The 15,257-nt window shown below is 50.1% G+C and overlaps 6 protein-coding genes across 6 annotated transcripts; 4 read left to right on the forward strand and 2 right to left on the reverse strand.

The window, feature by feature from the left end:
• Positions 1 to 1,051: 1,051 nt before the first annotated feature.
• VTN31DRAFT_4127 (uncharacterized protein) lies at positions 1,052 to 1,567 on the forward strand (the record flags this gene model as incomplete). The annotated part of the gene is made up of 1 exon (XM_069404481.1): positions 1,052 to 1,567. One exon carries the CDS (start codon positions 1,052 to 1,054, stop codon positions 1,565 to 1,567), a length of 516 nt encoding a protein of 171 aa, XP_069261450.1.
• A 1,056-nt stretch (positions 1,568 to 2,623) lies between these two features.
• On the reverse strand, positions 2,624 to 3,734 carry VTN31DRAFT_4128 (uncharacterized protein; the record flags this gene model as incomplete). Its single annotated transcript, XM_069404482.1, has 3 exons — positions 2,624 to 3,360; positions 3,417 to 3,516; positions 3,603 to 3,734. The coding sequence occupies 3 exons, from the start codon at positions 3,732 to 3,734 to the stop codon at positions 2,624 to 2,626; spliced, it is 969 nt and encodes a 322-aa protein (XP_069261451.1).
• A 318-nt stretch (positions 3,735 to 4,052) lies between these two features.
• VTN31DRAFT_4129 (uncharacterized protein) lies at positions 4,053 to 7,720 on the forward strand (the record flags this gene model as incomplete). Its single annotated transcript, XM_069404483.1, has 4 exons — positions 4,053 to 4,139; positions 4,193 to 4,430; positions 4,493 to 6,619; positions 6,669 to 7,720. The coding sequence occupies 4 exons, from the start codon at positions 4,053 to 4,055 to the stop codon at positions 7,718 to 7,720; spliced, it is 3,504 nt and encodes a 1,167-aa protein (XP_069261452.1).
• Positions 7,721 to 8,734: 1,014 nt separating this feature from the next.
• VTN31DRAFT_4130 (uncharacterized protein) lies at positions 8,735 to 9,322 on the forward strand (the record flags this gene model as incomplete). The annotated part of the gene is made up of 1 exon (XM_069404485.1): positions 8,735 to 9,322. One exon carries the CDS (start codon positions 8,735 to 8,737, stop codon positions 9,320 to 9,322), a length of 588 nt encoding a protein of 195 aa, XP_069261453.1.
• Positions 9,323 to 12,282: 2,960 nt separating this feature from the next.
• On the forward strand, positions 12,283 to 13,296 carry VTN31DRAFT_4131 (uncharacterized protein; the record flags this gene model as incomplete). The annotated part of the gene is made up of 1 exon (XM_069404486.1): positions 12,283 to 13,296. The coding sequence occupies one exon, from the start codon at positions 12,283 to 12,285 to the stop codon at positions 13,294 to 13,296; it is 1,014 nt and encodes a 337-aa protein (XP_069261454.1).
• Positions 13,297 to 13,434: 138 nt separating this feature from the next.
• On the reverse strand, positions 13,435 to 15,004 carry VTN31DRAFT_4132 (uncharacterized protein; the record flags this gene model as incomplete). Its single annotated transcript, XM_069404487.1, has 3 exons — positions 13,435 to 14,668; positions 14,739 to 14,826; positions 14,881 to 15,004. The coding sequence occupies 3 exons, from the start codon at positions 15,002 to 15,004 to the stop codon at positions 13,435 to 13,437; spliced, it is 1,446 nt and encodes a 481-aa protein (XP_069261455.1).
• Between the last annotated feature and the right edge of the window lie 253 nt (positions 15,005 to 15,257).

A 15,257-nucleotide genomic window follows, 5' to 3' on the forward strand; every position in this document is an offset into this window, starting at 1 on the left:
TTGCTGGGGGAGGCGGTGGCGGCGGGGGAGGGGTGGCCAGGAGCGTAAGAGGAGGACGCGGCCGGTCGCACAAGGGCGGGCGGGCAGACGGCGAGGGGCGCGGCGGAGGGCTGCTGCGGCGGAAGGAGGGCGGGGTGTGTGCGTTTTTTTCTGTTGGGGGGGTGGGGGGGGGGGGGGGGGACCTGATAGACTTCGAAGATGATGCATCGATTGAGTATTGGATCTCTCAATAAAGCGATTGCTTGTCACGTACACTGGAGTCACAAACAGGTCTAGTCATAAATCAGCCGCAATCTATTCTACAGTCAAAGAAGTCAGGAAGCTTACTCTCTTATGGCCGCAGGCGCATAGCTACCCACAGACGGGAACTCGAAACGAGCCTTGTCGAAGAGACCACCCCCCCAGTGGCAAGTTGACGTGCTTCTTGTCCAGCAGCTGCCCAGCCAATGTCCACACAGCCTGCTGCACCTTTGGTGGGTGTTTGTCCCAATTGATTCCGAATGCTGCGAGATTCAGCATATGCGAATGCAGGATTGCTTCGATTTCTACTTATTATTACTGTGAGACTCGTACTCTACAGATTCTTGAAGCAGTTTCGGTCTCGTCATTGCCAACTGCCACTCCTCTTTGAACCATAATGCTAACTCGAGTCAACACAAGCGATGTGGCTTGTGTAACGATGCTTCAGGAACCATGTGCTTCTTTGAATCCCGTCGGGCTATCCGACGAGAGTGAATGTACCCTTTTAGACATGCGCAAGAAGAAGCTTTGTTCTGGCAACATAACCTCCCTAGCCATTGGTACAGTACTTCGATGGTCAGGTGAAAGGCACGCCTTTGAGTGTATCATCACCTCGTTCCGGTTCTGCTGCAGAATTGACTAACGGGTCAGAAGGACTTGATGTTGCTCATCTCCGACCAAATGACATATATATATACTGATACAATATATATGCGAAGCAATAAAATCGTCCTCAGGATCTTATGCTACGAAGGCAACCATATCGCGTCAGAAACGTGACTTGTTCGGCACCACGACGTCAGAAAAATTCATGATGGCTTCCGAAACGCGAATTGTGAACGGCGGCTCTTCGATTTCGGACACCACCGAACACATCAGACCACCGAATCGCATCATGGACCTTATATTCGAATGGCTGTATGCTATAGGGGAAGGAATCCTTGATCCCAGAAATAGCAATAGCAACATACCTAGTATCGAGCTCGAAATTAAGTCGAGTCCGTACTTTGATCTCGTGGAGGATAACGTGAGCCTGAGACTACACCTGGCGTCTCGTAGGCGTGTGGGAGAAATTCTGGAAGAACCACTCGACGATCAGAGCAGTGTCCGCCTCTCATACAGCGTCCCCCCAAGGCCCAGCAGAACTCGACGGCAGCGGCGGAGTGCATTCGCGACTTATATTCTTGTCAGTGACATTGACATCGAGGGCGCCAGGTCGGGTTACTATTATTTCATCGAGGGTACGTTAAGACTTGAGAATGATAGTCGCATTTTCAACTTGCCCAGGTTTGCGATTTGTTACCCAGCGCCTGAAGTGCTTTTTTGAGACTGGAGCATGGACTTCGGTAATAAATGAGAATTTGTCGATTTTTCTTGCGAATCGACTTGATTTTTGTTGACACTTCTTCCTCAAGTTACCCTGAACGCTGCCGTGTAGTCGTAGGTCCAGCTCGAGTATGTAGGCTACTATTGAATCAAGAACAGATCGCTGATGGCTGCTCATGTCATACTGCGATAACACTACCCCAAAAGCTCTCCCGATACTGATTACTCTCAGAGGTTAGGTGATATTACAAGCTAATACTAGCGATCGTCGAGCCATGACGACGTCTTGCTAAGATCTCAGGGTGGCCCTGACGAAACAAGCCCTAACAGTGCTAGTGATGGAAACAATCAACAAATGGAACAAATGTAGACTTACTGAACTGTTGCCGACGGATACCGGTTCTGGACTCTACTGAACAGCCACTCAAGATTGCCGAAGACAGGACAAGATCTTTGCCAACTCGAGGCCGGCGAATGACTGAATTGATCCCTAACGAAGACCGGACTAGAGCGAGGATCATAGTCATCCAGATAATGGTCGATCTTCTGGAATCAGTTCCGTGTCCGACAATAATATTTTTGTCTCCTCCTGCCGGCTGTCGTATCTTGCGGGTACTTGGTAGGTATGTCCAGTTCGCAAGTCAAATCAATGGAAATTGTCACATCTGGGCTCTGAACACTGTCTCTGGAAGTCTGGAAGACCATAGGCAGTACTCCATAGCGCTCCTACAGTTCTGATGGTGACTTTCTCACATGAAATCTGTAAAGCTCGTAGACTCGAATGCATTTACGGAGTAGTCACTCTCATGTAAACGAAGCCTTCCAGGGTCGTACTACATGTCACTTGTTGATTGTTACGGACCAGATTCCTTGATCCTTCCTGCATACAATTCTCTCTGACTTGGTCATTTTCATGTTGAGGTACACATATATAGTCGAGAAGACTGTGTGTTATAAGGGTTCTGTGGCATCTAAAGACTTGGAGCTCGAGACATGCAGGATTCTGGGAGAAAAAGATCGCGATTTCAACGCGCTCAGATGGAAGCTCCTTCTTTCACTAACCCTCATATTCGTAGAATCCCTTGCCTGATTTTCTCCCCAACCAACCCGCATCAACCATCTTCTTCAACAGTCCTGATGGTCGATATTTACTATCACCTGTCTCCTGGTGCAGCACATTCATGATTGCAAGGCAAGTATCCAGCCCAATGAAGTCCGCCAACGTCAACGGCCCCATTGGCACATTCGTGCCGTGCTTCATGATGCTGTCGATATCTTCTCGGCTGCCAATGCCGGTTTCCAGGCAAATAATCGCCTCATTGATGTAAGGCATCAAGATGCGATTTGCCAGGAAGCCCGGCGAGTCTGCTGACTGCGCAGGAATTTTTCCCATACGCTTGACAAACGCAAGCGCCGTGTCCAGCGTTTCCGGCGATGTCTGCAAACCAGTAATGATTTCTACACCCTTCTGGACGGGAACCGGGTTCATGAAGTGTGTGGAAATCACACGTGACGGGGCCTGAAGATCTTTGGGATCTTTGGTCGTAGCGGCCGCAATCTTGGTAATGGAAATGGAAGACGTGTTGGTCGCAAGGATGGCATGTTTCGGCGCAATCTCCGCCAGCCGAGAGAAGATCGAGAACTTCAGGTCTGGAATCTCGGGAACAGCTTCAATGACGAAGTCAACTCCAGCAACATCTTCCAACTTGGTCGTTGGCGTGAGACGATTGCGGGTTGCTTCGGCCTCTTCCCGCGTAATCCGCTCCTTGGCAACATCCTTTTCCAAGAGCTTCTCTTAACCTAAATGTCAGCCTCCCACCGAGTACCAACTCCCTGTTGTTCCGGAATACCTGCAAATTTGAGGCTTTTCGTCAAACTCGCCTCGGAATTGTCCACCAATGTCACCGGAACCTGTGCTTTCTGCGCGGCAACCAAGGCAATTCCGAGGCCCTACGAAACTTATTAGCATTCGAGTTACCGAATACAAAGCATAAAGGAATATTAATGAAGGTCGCAAACATGTGCGATGTACTCACCATCTGTCCGGCGCCAACAACTCCTATTTTCTTCACCTCGGCAGCCGCCCGGCCGGAGGTGGTGTTGAATGTTCGAGCAATCAATGCTGGGGCCCGAGGGCCCACGCTGCCACGAGCGATGCTGGACAACATTGTAGGTGAGGAATCTGCTTAGCAGACAACTGGGAGGAATTCAGGACCTCATGTCGACTTGTCGGCATCACATGTGTCAAAGTGCCGCGGCTATCGTCGGTTCTTATCTGGAAGTCCGCTGAATCTTTTTTCCGACTTGCGAGATCCAGGACCAGTGTTTGGATTATTACATAATCAAACCGACGCGTCGACGCGTCGTCCTTCGCGTTAATGGTGTGCTATCATCATAACGTTCTTTGGTGGGAACGGAACTCATGAACCGTCCATAACTTTGAACGAGACTAAGTGCCTTGCGGTTGTGGCATCCCATCCGTCGACATGGAGGCCGATGCGCTGCCTGTTGGACAGGATGTCCAGGTCGTTGATCCCGAAGTACGCGCCCATGTGTACAGTCTGGTGACCGCGGTATGCGACCCTGCTAAATCTGTCAAGTTACGAATGGAGCTGACTGCATCTAGCTCGGTGGATTCAATGGTGAAGATGCTTCAGTCTACAGTCTCGGTGACGATGCGCTCTCATGTCTACGCGACATCAAGAAATGGCTCAAGCTGTACGACGAAAAGACAAACCGCATGGACGTTGCGAGATGCCTGGGGGAAGCAAATCTTGTCAATGGAGATCTCATTCCCATACTCTCTTTATGGTGGTCACGAGGCCAAGACAAAAAACATCTATCAAGGATTGCTCTGGCTTGCTGTAAGGAGATTGGGACTGTAAAATACGCAGCAGAATCAATGCTGATCTGCCGACTATCGCAGTGGAAATTCTCGTTCCTCTGACGTGGCCTGTCGAGATTCACAGCCAGATGACTGTGAACCATCATCGTCATACGCCGTATCTTCAACAAGTGCAGATTCAGTACAAACGAGGCCTCTTGAATAACCACGGAGTGGTTGGTCCTCTTCGAGCTGCCATTCGCATTGGCCTCCCGAGTATGGCAATGCCTAGACCTGAGCGAACATCAAGAGACGAGGGCATTTTGAAATTGGTGCTCTACCTGTTAAGAAATGTTGCCATCATTGCTCCATCTCCTCACCTTGCTACCGAAGAGGACGAGGAGGAAACCTCAAGATCCTCCACAATCAACGCCTTTCATGAGCAGGATGTGTTTGCGCTGTTGCTGACAATGTGCTCTAACATGGGCGAGGACTTTAGCTTCCAGGACGTCATTATTTTGGAGATCTTGTTTCACCTTGTCAAGGGTATTGACGTTGAAAAGCTATTCATGAATGATGTCGAACGCAGCGCCAAGCGAAAGGATGAGTTGGGGGACCTCCTGCAAAAAGAAAAGGGGTTGAAGAGACAATATGCGAGGAATGCGCCAACCCGTCACGGTCGGTTTGGAACCATGATCTGGGTGAAGCGAGACAATGAGAAAGTTTCGACATTATCAGGACAAGACGTCTTGACTAATACACGGGCGGCCCTCAATAAGATGGATCAAACCAAAAAATGGAATCGGCCAAAGTATGGTCAAAGGAGAGAGATCGAATCTTCCAACAATAATTTCAACAATTTCGTTCCTCTGACACCTACTGCCACGAAGAATCTTCGCACGTTTGTTGAAGAGTTCCTGGACTCTGGATTCAACCCCCTCATGACACATGTTCGAAAAGCCATCGAGCGAGAAGCTGAGCGAGTGCTTGACATCCATACGCGGCAATTCTTGTATGTTGTTGCCTGGTTCCTTCGTGCTGAACGTGTTCGTCGACGTCGTCAATGTGAGCAGCGTGCGCAATCCAATGGCAGGGAGACCGAACCCGACAGCTTCGCTCTCGTTGCTTCAGTGCTGAATCAAGAGACGTTTGTTTTCTTGAGCCGCACAATGCAGCGTAGCCTGGACAATAAGGACTGGCACGATTTAACCGCAAACATGCGATGTTTTACACAGATTCTATTGACAGTGCAGGAAATGGCCGCGTCAACTTTTGAAGAGGATCGGGAGATTGCCGACAATATCCAAAACCGGATATTCTACGAAGAAACGACCCATGATCGGATCGTGTCCATCCTACGTGGCTACAAAGATCAAGGCTTTGGCTACCTGGATGCGTGCACGGAGCTGTCTCATGTTTTCATCCGGATGCTAGAACGATATTCGAAGGAGAATGTGGACATGCAAGTTCGCTCAAGGAGGCGCGCAAGACGAAAGAAAAAACACGAGAGCACGTCGGAAGCCGACAAGAATGATGAGGATGAAGAGGTTGACTCCGAAGCCGAGGAGCTTGTTGATTCCACAATTGTGTCCAGGGAGAGGAAATTCGATTTTAGTCGGTTTGTTGCAAAATTTTGCAACCAAAAGTGCGTCGACACGTTTGTGTTGTTTACCAACTTCTATCGGGACCTGGACAGCGAGCAGCTGAAGCGAGCACACCGGTTCTTTTACCGGATCGCTTTCAAACAAGACATGAGCACCCTTCTGTTCCGCGTGGACATTATGGATCTATTCTATCGCATGATTAAGGGTCCCGATCCGCTAGACTCGTTGAATCCCATGTATCGAGAGTGGGAGGAGTTTGTCAAACATCTGACGAGAAAGATGATCAAGAAGATAGAACAGCGACCAGTGCTTGTCACTGAAATGCTGTTTAGCAAGATCAACGCGACATTGTTTTACCTCGAATATGGACATGAAAAGCAGACCATTCAAAGCAGCACAAAACCTGCCGCGGAGTTGGAAGTGCATCCACGTGCGGGAACAACGAAGGAGGAAAAACTGAACGTCGTGATGTCTGCCCTTGCCATGGACGGTAAGGATGGCTTGGTCAAGTGGCTGATGGGGGTCCTGGAATCTGCGGCGAGAGAGCGCAGCTCGCGGGAAGTTGCGGTTGAGGCTCGGAGATCAGAAGCACCAGATGGACACATTGCTCCTGCTCCAATCATTGGTATGTCTGTTTTGTCTTTGTGGCAGGATATTGCTAATTCTAATTTCAGAGGTGAAACCAAGTGATGATTCGATCAAAACAGCCATGTATAGGAATAGGAAACTTCGTCTCCTTATGTCCCTGGTCGGCCTTGAACGGCTGGGAACCGAGGATATACTGGGAACGTCATGGATTGTCCCTTCCTCCCTCAGTGCATCTGAGTTGCAAGACGTTCAAAAGATCCTCGAGCAGGGGATTGAGAATCCCGTCACGGAGATCGAGGGGCTTGACCCTCGCAAACAGTTGCGACGGAAGAAGAACGCAGATCGTCAAGAAACGCACCAGACAAGTTTCGACAGAGTGAATGGAGTGGATTTCGGATCTGATTCGGAAGGTGAAGACCAAGTACCAGACGGACCACTGTTCCCGCCCAACCCACGGTCTCGATCCAACGCACTCCAGGAACTGAAGAACAAGCGACGTAAACGTCGCCAACAAAGCGATGGCCAAGAGCCAGTGGACGACGCAGTCTTAGAGGAACGCCGTCGGAAACGAGAGGAGGCCGCCCGGGCCCGTGCCGCTAAGATCAAAAGTGATCTTTACATCCATGCTAGCGACGAGGAGACGGACGAAGAGAGAGACAGGGAATTTTTTGCACGAGAGGAAGCGCTTCGGAAAGCACAGTGGAACGAGATCCGAGCTGCGCTCGTTTCCAAGGCACTGGCTGAGGAGGAAGCCGAGAAGGCAGAGCGCAATAAATCCGACCAGAGGCACCGGAGGGAAGATTACAGTAGCGGAGAAGATGATGATTCCGACAGCTACCCGCATAAACGACAGCGCTTTGGAGTGGCCGACGTCGACAGCGACAGCGAGGATGACGATTTGATCATTAATGGAGTTGGCAGAAATGGCCGCTCATCGCGACCAAGCGCTTCGGTCAGTCAGGACACATCAGTAGATGATGATGACGGTGCATTTGCATGGATCGCCTCTGACGAGTCCGAGAAAAACACCGATGGAGTTCAAAGTAATTCGGAACAGCCGGACACTGGAAGTGACAATGAGGAAGCTCCCCGTCGGCGCATGAGGGCGGGATTTGTTATTGACAGTGATTCAGAATGATTGCCATGACTTGTTCATTTCTGTACATAGTGTTTAGAGTATCTATTACGTTGCTTTGGCGTTTTGGCAATGACTGGCAAGAATGTAATTACACTACGAGGATGAATTCCGAGACGATGTTTCCACCGACTGTACTCTGTACATACTCCGTTCGCACGGCAAGTCTGGCTACAGCCTACGAGTGACGCCGTCACGCCGTGGCCGTGCGTATTGTTTTATGCAAATTTGAAGTTTCCATGACTATGCCAAGACGGAGCCACTGGAAAGACCAATCAGGCACATGCAAATTTCACATTAGATCTCAAAAGTTCCAAACGCACGCGAATTTCAAGTTCCATACGGAGTACTTGGTTACCTAGGTACTTATCACTTATCAGCGGCTTATCACTCAAATTGGCTAACCCTAATCCTGCCTGATGATGAAACATCAGGGATACGAAAGCGCCGCTTGTTAACTCCTCGCGTTTACTTTGAACGACTATCCAGCTCATTAATTCGTAGCCTGGAACAGCGGTGGAGTCGTCTCACTGAGACTCATTCGGTCGAGATGGAGCTAGTAAGCGGAGTGTTTTTGCCTGTTAGGTACCTAACATCCTAGTAATGTCTAATCAAAAGGCAGTACTTTATAGCTTTGGAATGAAGTCTTATCTTTGATGCCCATTGATGAACAAAACCTACGAGAACATCATCTACTAGTAGTCTTTGTTTCTAGAGATGCAATAATACCATTCTCTCAAAGGATTAGACAGGCTGTCATGAATTTGCTTGTCGGGCAACTCCTGCCATTGTTTTTACTTGCACCAAGTAAAAGAGCTATTCAACATTTTGGCGCTATTTGAAGAAGATGGAGACACAATTCTGGGGAATTCTAGTGTTCACATTGATGCTCTCTTGGTATTTAAAGGGAGGCAATTCCACACTCTCTGGAAGCACGTCACGACACAAGAAGTTAATCTTCCCAGTTGATCTATCCACAAAGTTGACAGGATAACCAACACCTCAACAAGTATTATCATGCTGCTTGAGTTCGAAATTGTGCCTGGCGAGCCTCTGCCGGACAAGTCTCCCTCCATCGACCAGAATCGGACGGACAATATGGGTAGCAGTTTGTTCTGGATGGACGTCAGTAACTGGTTCAATGTCACACAGCCTGGCAGTCTTGCCCCAGTCAAAACTCTGCGCTTGGAGCTTCATTTCAAGGCGCAATATTTGGTACATCAAGACTGGCTCACGAGTTCGAGCGCCCTGCCTGTGAGAGCCGAGTTACTGGTGAAAATGCAGAGACCTCCTGGAAAGGCCCAGTATGAGCCTGTGGACGAAAATCAAAACGAAGAGCAGTTTCACGTCTGCTACTGGCGGAATCCTCTTTCGATGAGGCAGCCATTCACTCCTCTATGGGCTGACGATGCCTGTCTGTCGTTCGATCTGGGGAGGGTCTCTATTCAAGGGGCGAAGCCCAATCATGATTACATTCTCGGTGGACGGATGTTCTTCGACAATTCCATCAACATTGTGGAGTTGCCTCTTTTTGGGGTTTCCTACGGTGACTCGCTTGATGACATTCGTTCTCTTTACATGTCCAGGCTGGAGCTGAGGAAGTAGGGTTAGCAGCCGTAGCGAGCTGAGATGGCTGTATCTGGTCTTTGTTACTTTGATCTGGGTTGTTTGCAGTCAGATAACGATGGATCAATCCAATCTCATAATCTCATTACGATACTAGTGGTTAGTCCCTATGAATAGTATTCCTTTCTTCAGTGTCCATCATAAAACTCAAGTTACAATCCACAGCCAGCGTGCACGAGAAAACTCTAAATACCGAAAAAGAGACTTGAATACATCAACCAGGTTCAACAACCCTCTGCAAACAGCGTATGTGATGGGAGAGTTCTTTTCCAATAACCCCCCCCTGCGTACATGGCCAGGCTAGTGAGTCAGTGACACTCAACTTCGAGAATAATGCTCGCATGCGATAATTTGCTGTTAAAATGCCCTTTGGAGCACTTCGTACACTGCTACAATATTGGCATTCGAAGCTGGATTTCAGTATATACATTGGGATGTGTGGCGAATCAATATTCTCCGCTGGTTAACCCTAACCCTACCTCGACGGTAATCCTCCTTAAAGCCTGCGGACAAGGAAAACGCAGACGGTACACGGCTTGGGGTCCATGTTTACATTGTCGGAATAATGTAGTCAATGCATTGTGAAGCAACTGTTGCCCACAGAAGTAATATGAACAAAGCCTTCTTGACTCAGCAATGTCCGACTAACGCCACCTCTATTCAATGCTTCATGTGAGTGTGAGTAACACTGAAAGGAGGATGGTCAGAATACTTCTCCCGGACTTGTTCAAAGAACTTATTTTGCATACCTCTATGGGTGGGACAATCCCATTGTTTGTCGGTAGAAACCAGAACCAAAGCACTCAAGGAACTATTCGCTCACGGGAAGCACCCCAACACTTATTGCAGGATAGTACTTGTAAGGCGCACCATGCCATCCAGTGATCGAGTTCAATTAATTGACTCAGAATATTGACGCACTTTCCCGGAGATTTACTGCTTCTCAGACTCATGGTCATGGCTTATAAAGGAGGCGAGGTTCACGAAATCACAAGCACATCACATCACAACTATCGCATCCATTCTATTTACATTGACAACTCCTATCAAGAGGAAGAACGCGTGCACACGAAGCACCAACACAAATTCATTTAAAGCGTCATCATGGCACCTGATAATATCAGATTTGTGACAAAGTATGGCAGATCTCTGCCAAATGACGCAAAGTGTTTTGACGTTAACGATGGCATGCTAGCCTGGCTTGGTTGCTCCTTCATCTGGGTGGATATCAGTGAGTGGGTTCGTTTCATGTCAGGGGGACCTGACATGCTCAAAGCACGGGGACCTTTGTACTTGGAGCTTCAAATCAGAACACCGAGGGCAGAATATTTAACGGAAATCGTTTTCGCTGCGAAGAAGAACGTGCCGCTGAATCTTCACTTAAGAGTGGAGATGCAGAGACGTGCTGGGTCTAATACGGGTTTTGAGAGTCTTGACCTGGACAAGTACTGCGAGGAACTCCAGACAGTGTCGGAGAAGCTGGAAAGACTGATGACTGAAAACCCCGACAGAGATTTGGGAACCTAGTCAAGAATCTGGAGAGGGACGAGAACATCAAGATACCTATCCCACTCTTCAAGGCAAAATGGTGTACTAACCCGGAGGGTCGCGGCTCGTGGGCATTGAACGCCATTTTGTCCATTGACTTGGAGCACTTCTGCATTCTGGGAGCCAAAGCAGGCCATGAATACATCATCGCTGGACATTGTGACTTTGAACTACAAGGAGAAACCCACGAGGTAGAATTGCCGCCATTTGGGGTTGTTTACGGCAAGACGTCGCGCGACATCGAGTCTATCTACATTGACAAGTTGAAAGGTGAGGAGACCACGAATGTGATTGTTGATTGCATGAGGTTTGGGAGCGATGCTAGGTTTTGCTTTTGATGTTGGTTGAAATGCATGTCGTTGAGCTCTTTCATAACTTGGTCTGATCCGATACACTGATACTAATATCAATCAGTGAATCAAATCGTACCTCCAGTGAACCACTTTACTCAATACCTAATACCTCAGGTGTAGGCTGGCCAGTATATCCCCTTTTATTCGGCACACGTCTACAATGTTCACTCGTACAACTAGGTCGACAAATCCTTCGGGGACGTATTACGCAGCAAATTCAGAAAAGCAGAGATAACGGGGGCGGCAAAATTGAGATAATGGAGCCACCCATCAACAACCCCTCCACTTTGAGAAAGCCAGGAATCCGATAGTATTTGAAGTGAGCCGTCACACAGGCGTTGTGTTTGTGATCGGGACTGACCGAGGAAGGATATTGTCATTCATAGAGATATGGTACGATTGTTTATTCTGATAGTGAGAGCGGGAAACCAAACCAAACCGAACCGAGAGCGCTTTATTTCATGGTTCAGGCAGGGCGTGCCCGGAGTTTGTTCAACTGATTAGGTACAAGAATAGTCGGCGGAGGAGAGACAAAAGCAAAATAACAAAGAACCTTGGACTGATGTGCGGATCTGGTCGCCATAGGATAGGCATAGTAGCTGATGGAAGTGAAGTTAACTCCAGAGTACTACTAGGGTTTCTGTGAGTGACGGTACGATCTGAGCCCTTGGTGCACACGGGAACTCATGATACTGTCTGCAGACAAGGCTATTATATTGTTCAAATCATCTGTGACAGCTTTTCTTTGTTCGAACTCCAAAACAGTTAAGGGCGAGATTTCATTCCCTTCTGTACTCTAACCCTAACCCTAATACTCCGCCCCAGAGGTCTGGGGTAACCCGGCCCGGGCTGTTCGGGAGTCGGCCACAAGACCGGACCACTGCCGGTGAGTCAGTCACACTCTCAAGTCTGACTCCGAGTCAAGAGGTCATGGACGGCCCCCTTGACTGCAGTGAGTTTACTATTGCTTGCCTCCAATTCTCATAGACCTCCGAGATCAGATTCCTAGCAACTTCAATTGCTTCGACTGGAACCAAAATGACAACACTCCACTACGTGACTCTGGACGTCTTCACGACGACACCCTTTGCGGGGAACCCACTCGGGGTGATCTTTCTACCAAGCTCAACAAGTCTTACCACAGAGCAGAAGCAAACCATTGCGCGAGAGATCAACTACTCGGAAACGATCTTCGTGCATCCCGAGGAGGCCGGTGCTTCTAGAAAACGCCGCATCGACATCTTCACGACGACCTCGGAGCTTCCATTCGCGGGGCATCCGACCATTGGCGCGGCATCATGGTTCCTGACGCTGGCACCGACGGCGGGGACCCAACCTAGCGACAATAAGACCGTGGACACGATCATCACCAAAGCAGGCGAAATCCCAATATCGTTAGTTCATAACGGAAGCGGAGATGCTGCTGCGGCGGCGAGTCTGCCGCATGATTTCCGACTCCATCGACGCCGCTTCCCATTGAGCGAATTGCTAAGACTGCATCCGACGTTGGAAACGTATTTCCAGAGCGCACAGACAAAGAAAGAGGACATTTCCTTTCCAGTCGCTTCCATTGTCAAGGGGATGAGCCAGATCCTCGTAGAACTGCCGTCCCTTGACGCGCTGGCTGCCGTTACAGCAGCGACGGGTGGCGAGTTGGTTGCCGCTCGCAGCGCCTCAGAAGGTGGTTATCTGGACGACGAGCCGGGCTGGGCAGGCAGCGGGTTGTTGGTGATTTATTTCTACGTGCGGGATGTTGCGGATGATTCCAATCCGGACCGAAAGGTAATCATGTCGCGGGCGTTCCTCGGATCCCTGGAGGACCCGGCCACCGGCAGCGCTGCCAGTGGGCTGGCAGTGTACTTGGCGTTGGCCCAAGAGAGTGGTGGGCATGCTACTCGGCGACGGTTTGACATTGTGCAGGGCGTGGAGATGGGTCGGAGGAGTGACATTGGACTTGAAGTGGTGTTGACGGATGATGCAAAAGCCGTGCAGTCTGTGCACTTGAGCGGAAGCTCAGTCAAGATCGCAGAGGGCGACGTCCGAGTCCCGTAGAGCTACAGCGCGTCGTAATATCTAATGGATAGAAAAGACACTCTATTCGCCTAAACCCGTCGGTAGTTCTACAGGGTATATCACATAGGGAAACCAGTAAAAAAGTCCATTCTAATGGTCAGTGGGCCTTGTGTCGGATCATGATTTATTCCGGCTCTTCAAAAATGCAGCAATCTGCTCGTGGCGCGTCACAAAAAACATGCGCTTTCGATCGGACTTCCACACCAGTACACCAATCTCCTCGGCATACCGACATGGCGCTTCATACTCGGCAAAACTGACAAAGTCTTTGAACAGAAATCCCGGAGTTGCCTTGAGGCGGTCTCTCTCCAACTGCCATAATCGGATTTGGTCGACGACCGTCGGCGGTAGGACTGAGCCGGTCGTGCCGGCAACATTCGACACCGATTTGGCGGCGCCGTGCTTCCGCATCTGGGGGTGTGCGTGCGTAGACAGGTACGAGATAATCTGGTCTGCTGTGATGCCCATCTCGATCGCTCGCCGAACGGACTGCCGCGTGATCTTCCCCGTAATCAAATTCGGGAAGCGGTATTTCAGTGTGGTAAAGAGAGCGATAAGGGAGATCTGCAGCGGCGAGGATGTATAGGCATACAGTCGGTAGTTTGTTTCCACGATGATGAACCCTGACCCGGCCTCGGAAGAGGCGGCAGTCGATTGGGCCGACAGCGCATTGGACATGGTACTACTTAGTGCGCTCGAATCCGACGTCAGTGTCGTCGCAAGACGAGTTGGATAGAAGCGGGTTGCCTCCGTGACCGGAGAGTGTTGGTACACGATGCCAAAGTCGGTCAGGTCAGTCAAGGTGCGAAGCTGGGTGGGTGTCACATGTTCCTTCTCGTAGCATTGGCCAAGTTCCAGACTGCTGAGGAGGAAGATGAATGACAAGACCTCCACGGGATCCATGCCGATAGCTTCTGCACTTTCCACGTAGAGAATAAGGATCTGCCACACTTGCGTGTTGACGTCCTGCAGCACAAACGCAAATCCGTCCTGGGTGATGTCGACGCGACCATGTCGGATCTCCACGAGATGGCCCGCTTGGAGGAGCTGTTTGACGCCTTTACTCAAGGTTACCGTCGGCCCACCCATTGCGCTCGTGCCAACCATGTACCCCAGCACTCCCTCCCACTGTTTCCGCGCATACTCGTCCAGGTCCGCCACCGAGACCGGCGTTTCATCCGGCGTCCGGCACGGAACACCGAACGAATCTATCCCGTGTCCGCCAGTTAGAGCCTGCCGTAACGACGACGCAAATGGATTGGTGACCATGTACGCTCGAACCTGGTCCGACGTCATCGAGTTCGCTAGGATATGCAATCGACCGAGCACCGAGAGGGCATGATCCCGTTCCCTGAGATGGCGGGGCATTCAATTTAGTCTCATAAACCGGTCAAGTGCCCAGCAGCCAGAGATGCGCTCACTTTTTACTACCGGGTTTGATCCATGATTCCAAATCCGCGGCAGGCAACGGATCTTTCATATAGAGCAAAGCCATGACGATACATTTCGCTGGGCCTGGTCAGGACACACTCCCGGGTAAAGTCATGAACTGGGCATACTCACCCAGATCTGGCAGCATGCGCCGGAAAATGGCCAGAGCTGTAGAAGGCTGCTGATACAGCTTATTGAAGGTCGTGCCCGGCAGCTGCTCGAGGTACTCGAGCGGGCGGTTAGGGGAGACGGACATTCTTGCCTGCTGGCTCAGGCTGTCCCGCCGGAAGTCACAGTGATCAGCGAAGGATCATGTCGCGCGTGTATCGCTCGTCGGTCTTCGGTCCGGCGCAAGGCATGGGCGACGAAGCTGGTCCGGCTGCTGCGGACTGCGCCGTGTTCGCAGTCGTCAATGTCAATAATGGATATCCGTTCAGCGATTTTCCACCTTTGGGAAAAGCTACCAATGTAGCTCAAGTGGTCGCTATGGTCCGCCGTACCATATCTGC

This window comes from Thermomyces dupontii, assembly GCF_041956625.1.
Source record: "Thermomyces dupontii strain NRRL 2155 unplaced genomic scaffold VTN31scaffold_3, whole genome shotgun sequence".
In the NCBI taxonomy this organism is placed as follows: Eukaryota; Fungi; Ascomycota; class Eurotiomycetes; order Eurotiales; family Trichocomaceae; genus Thermomyces; species Thermomyces dupontii.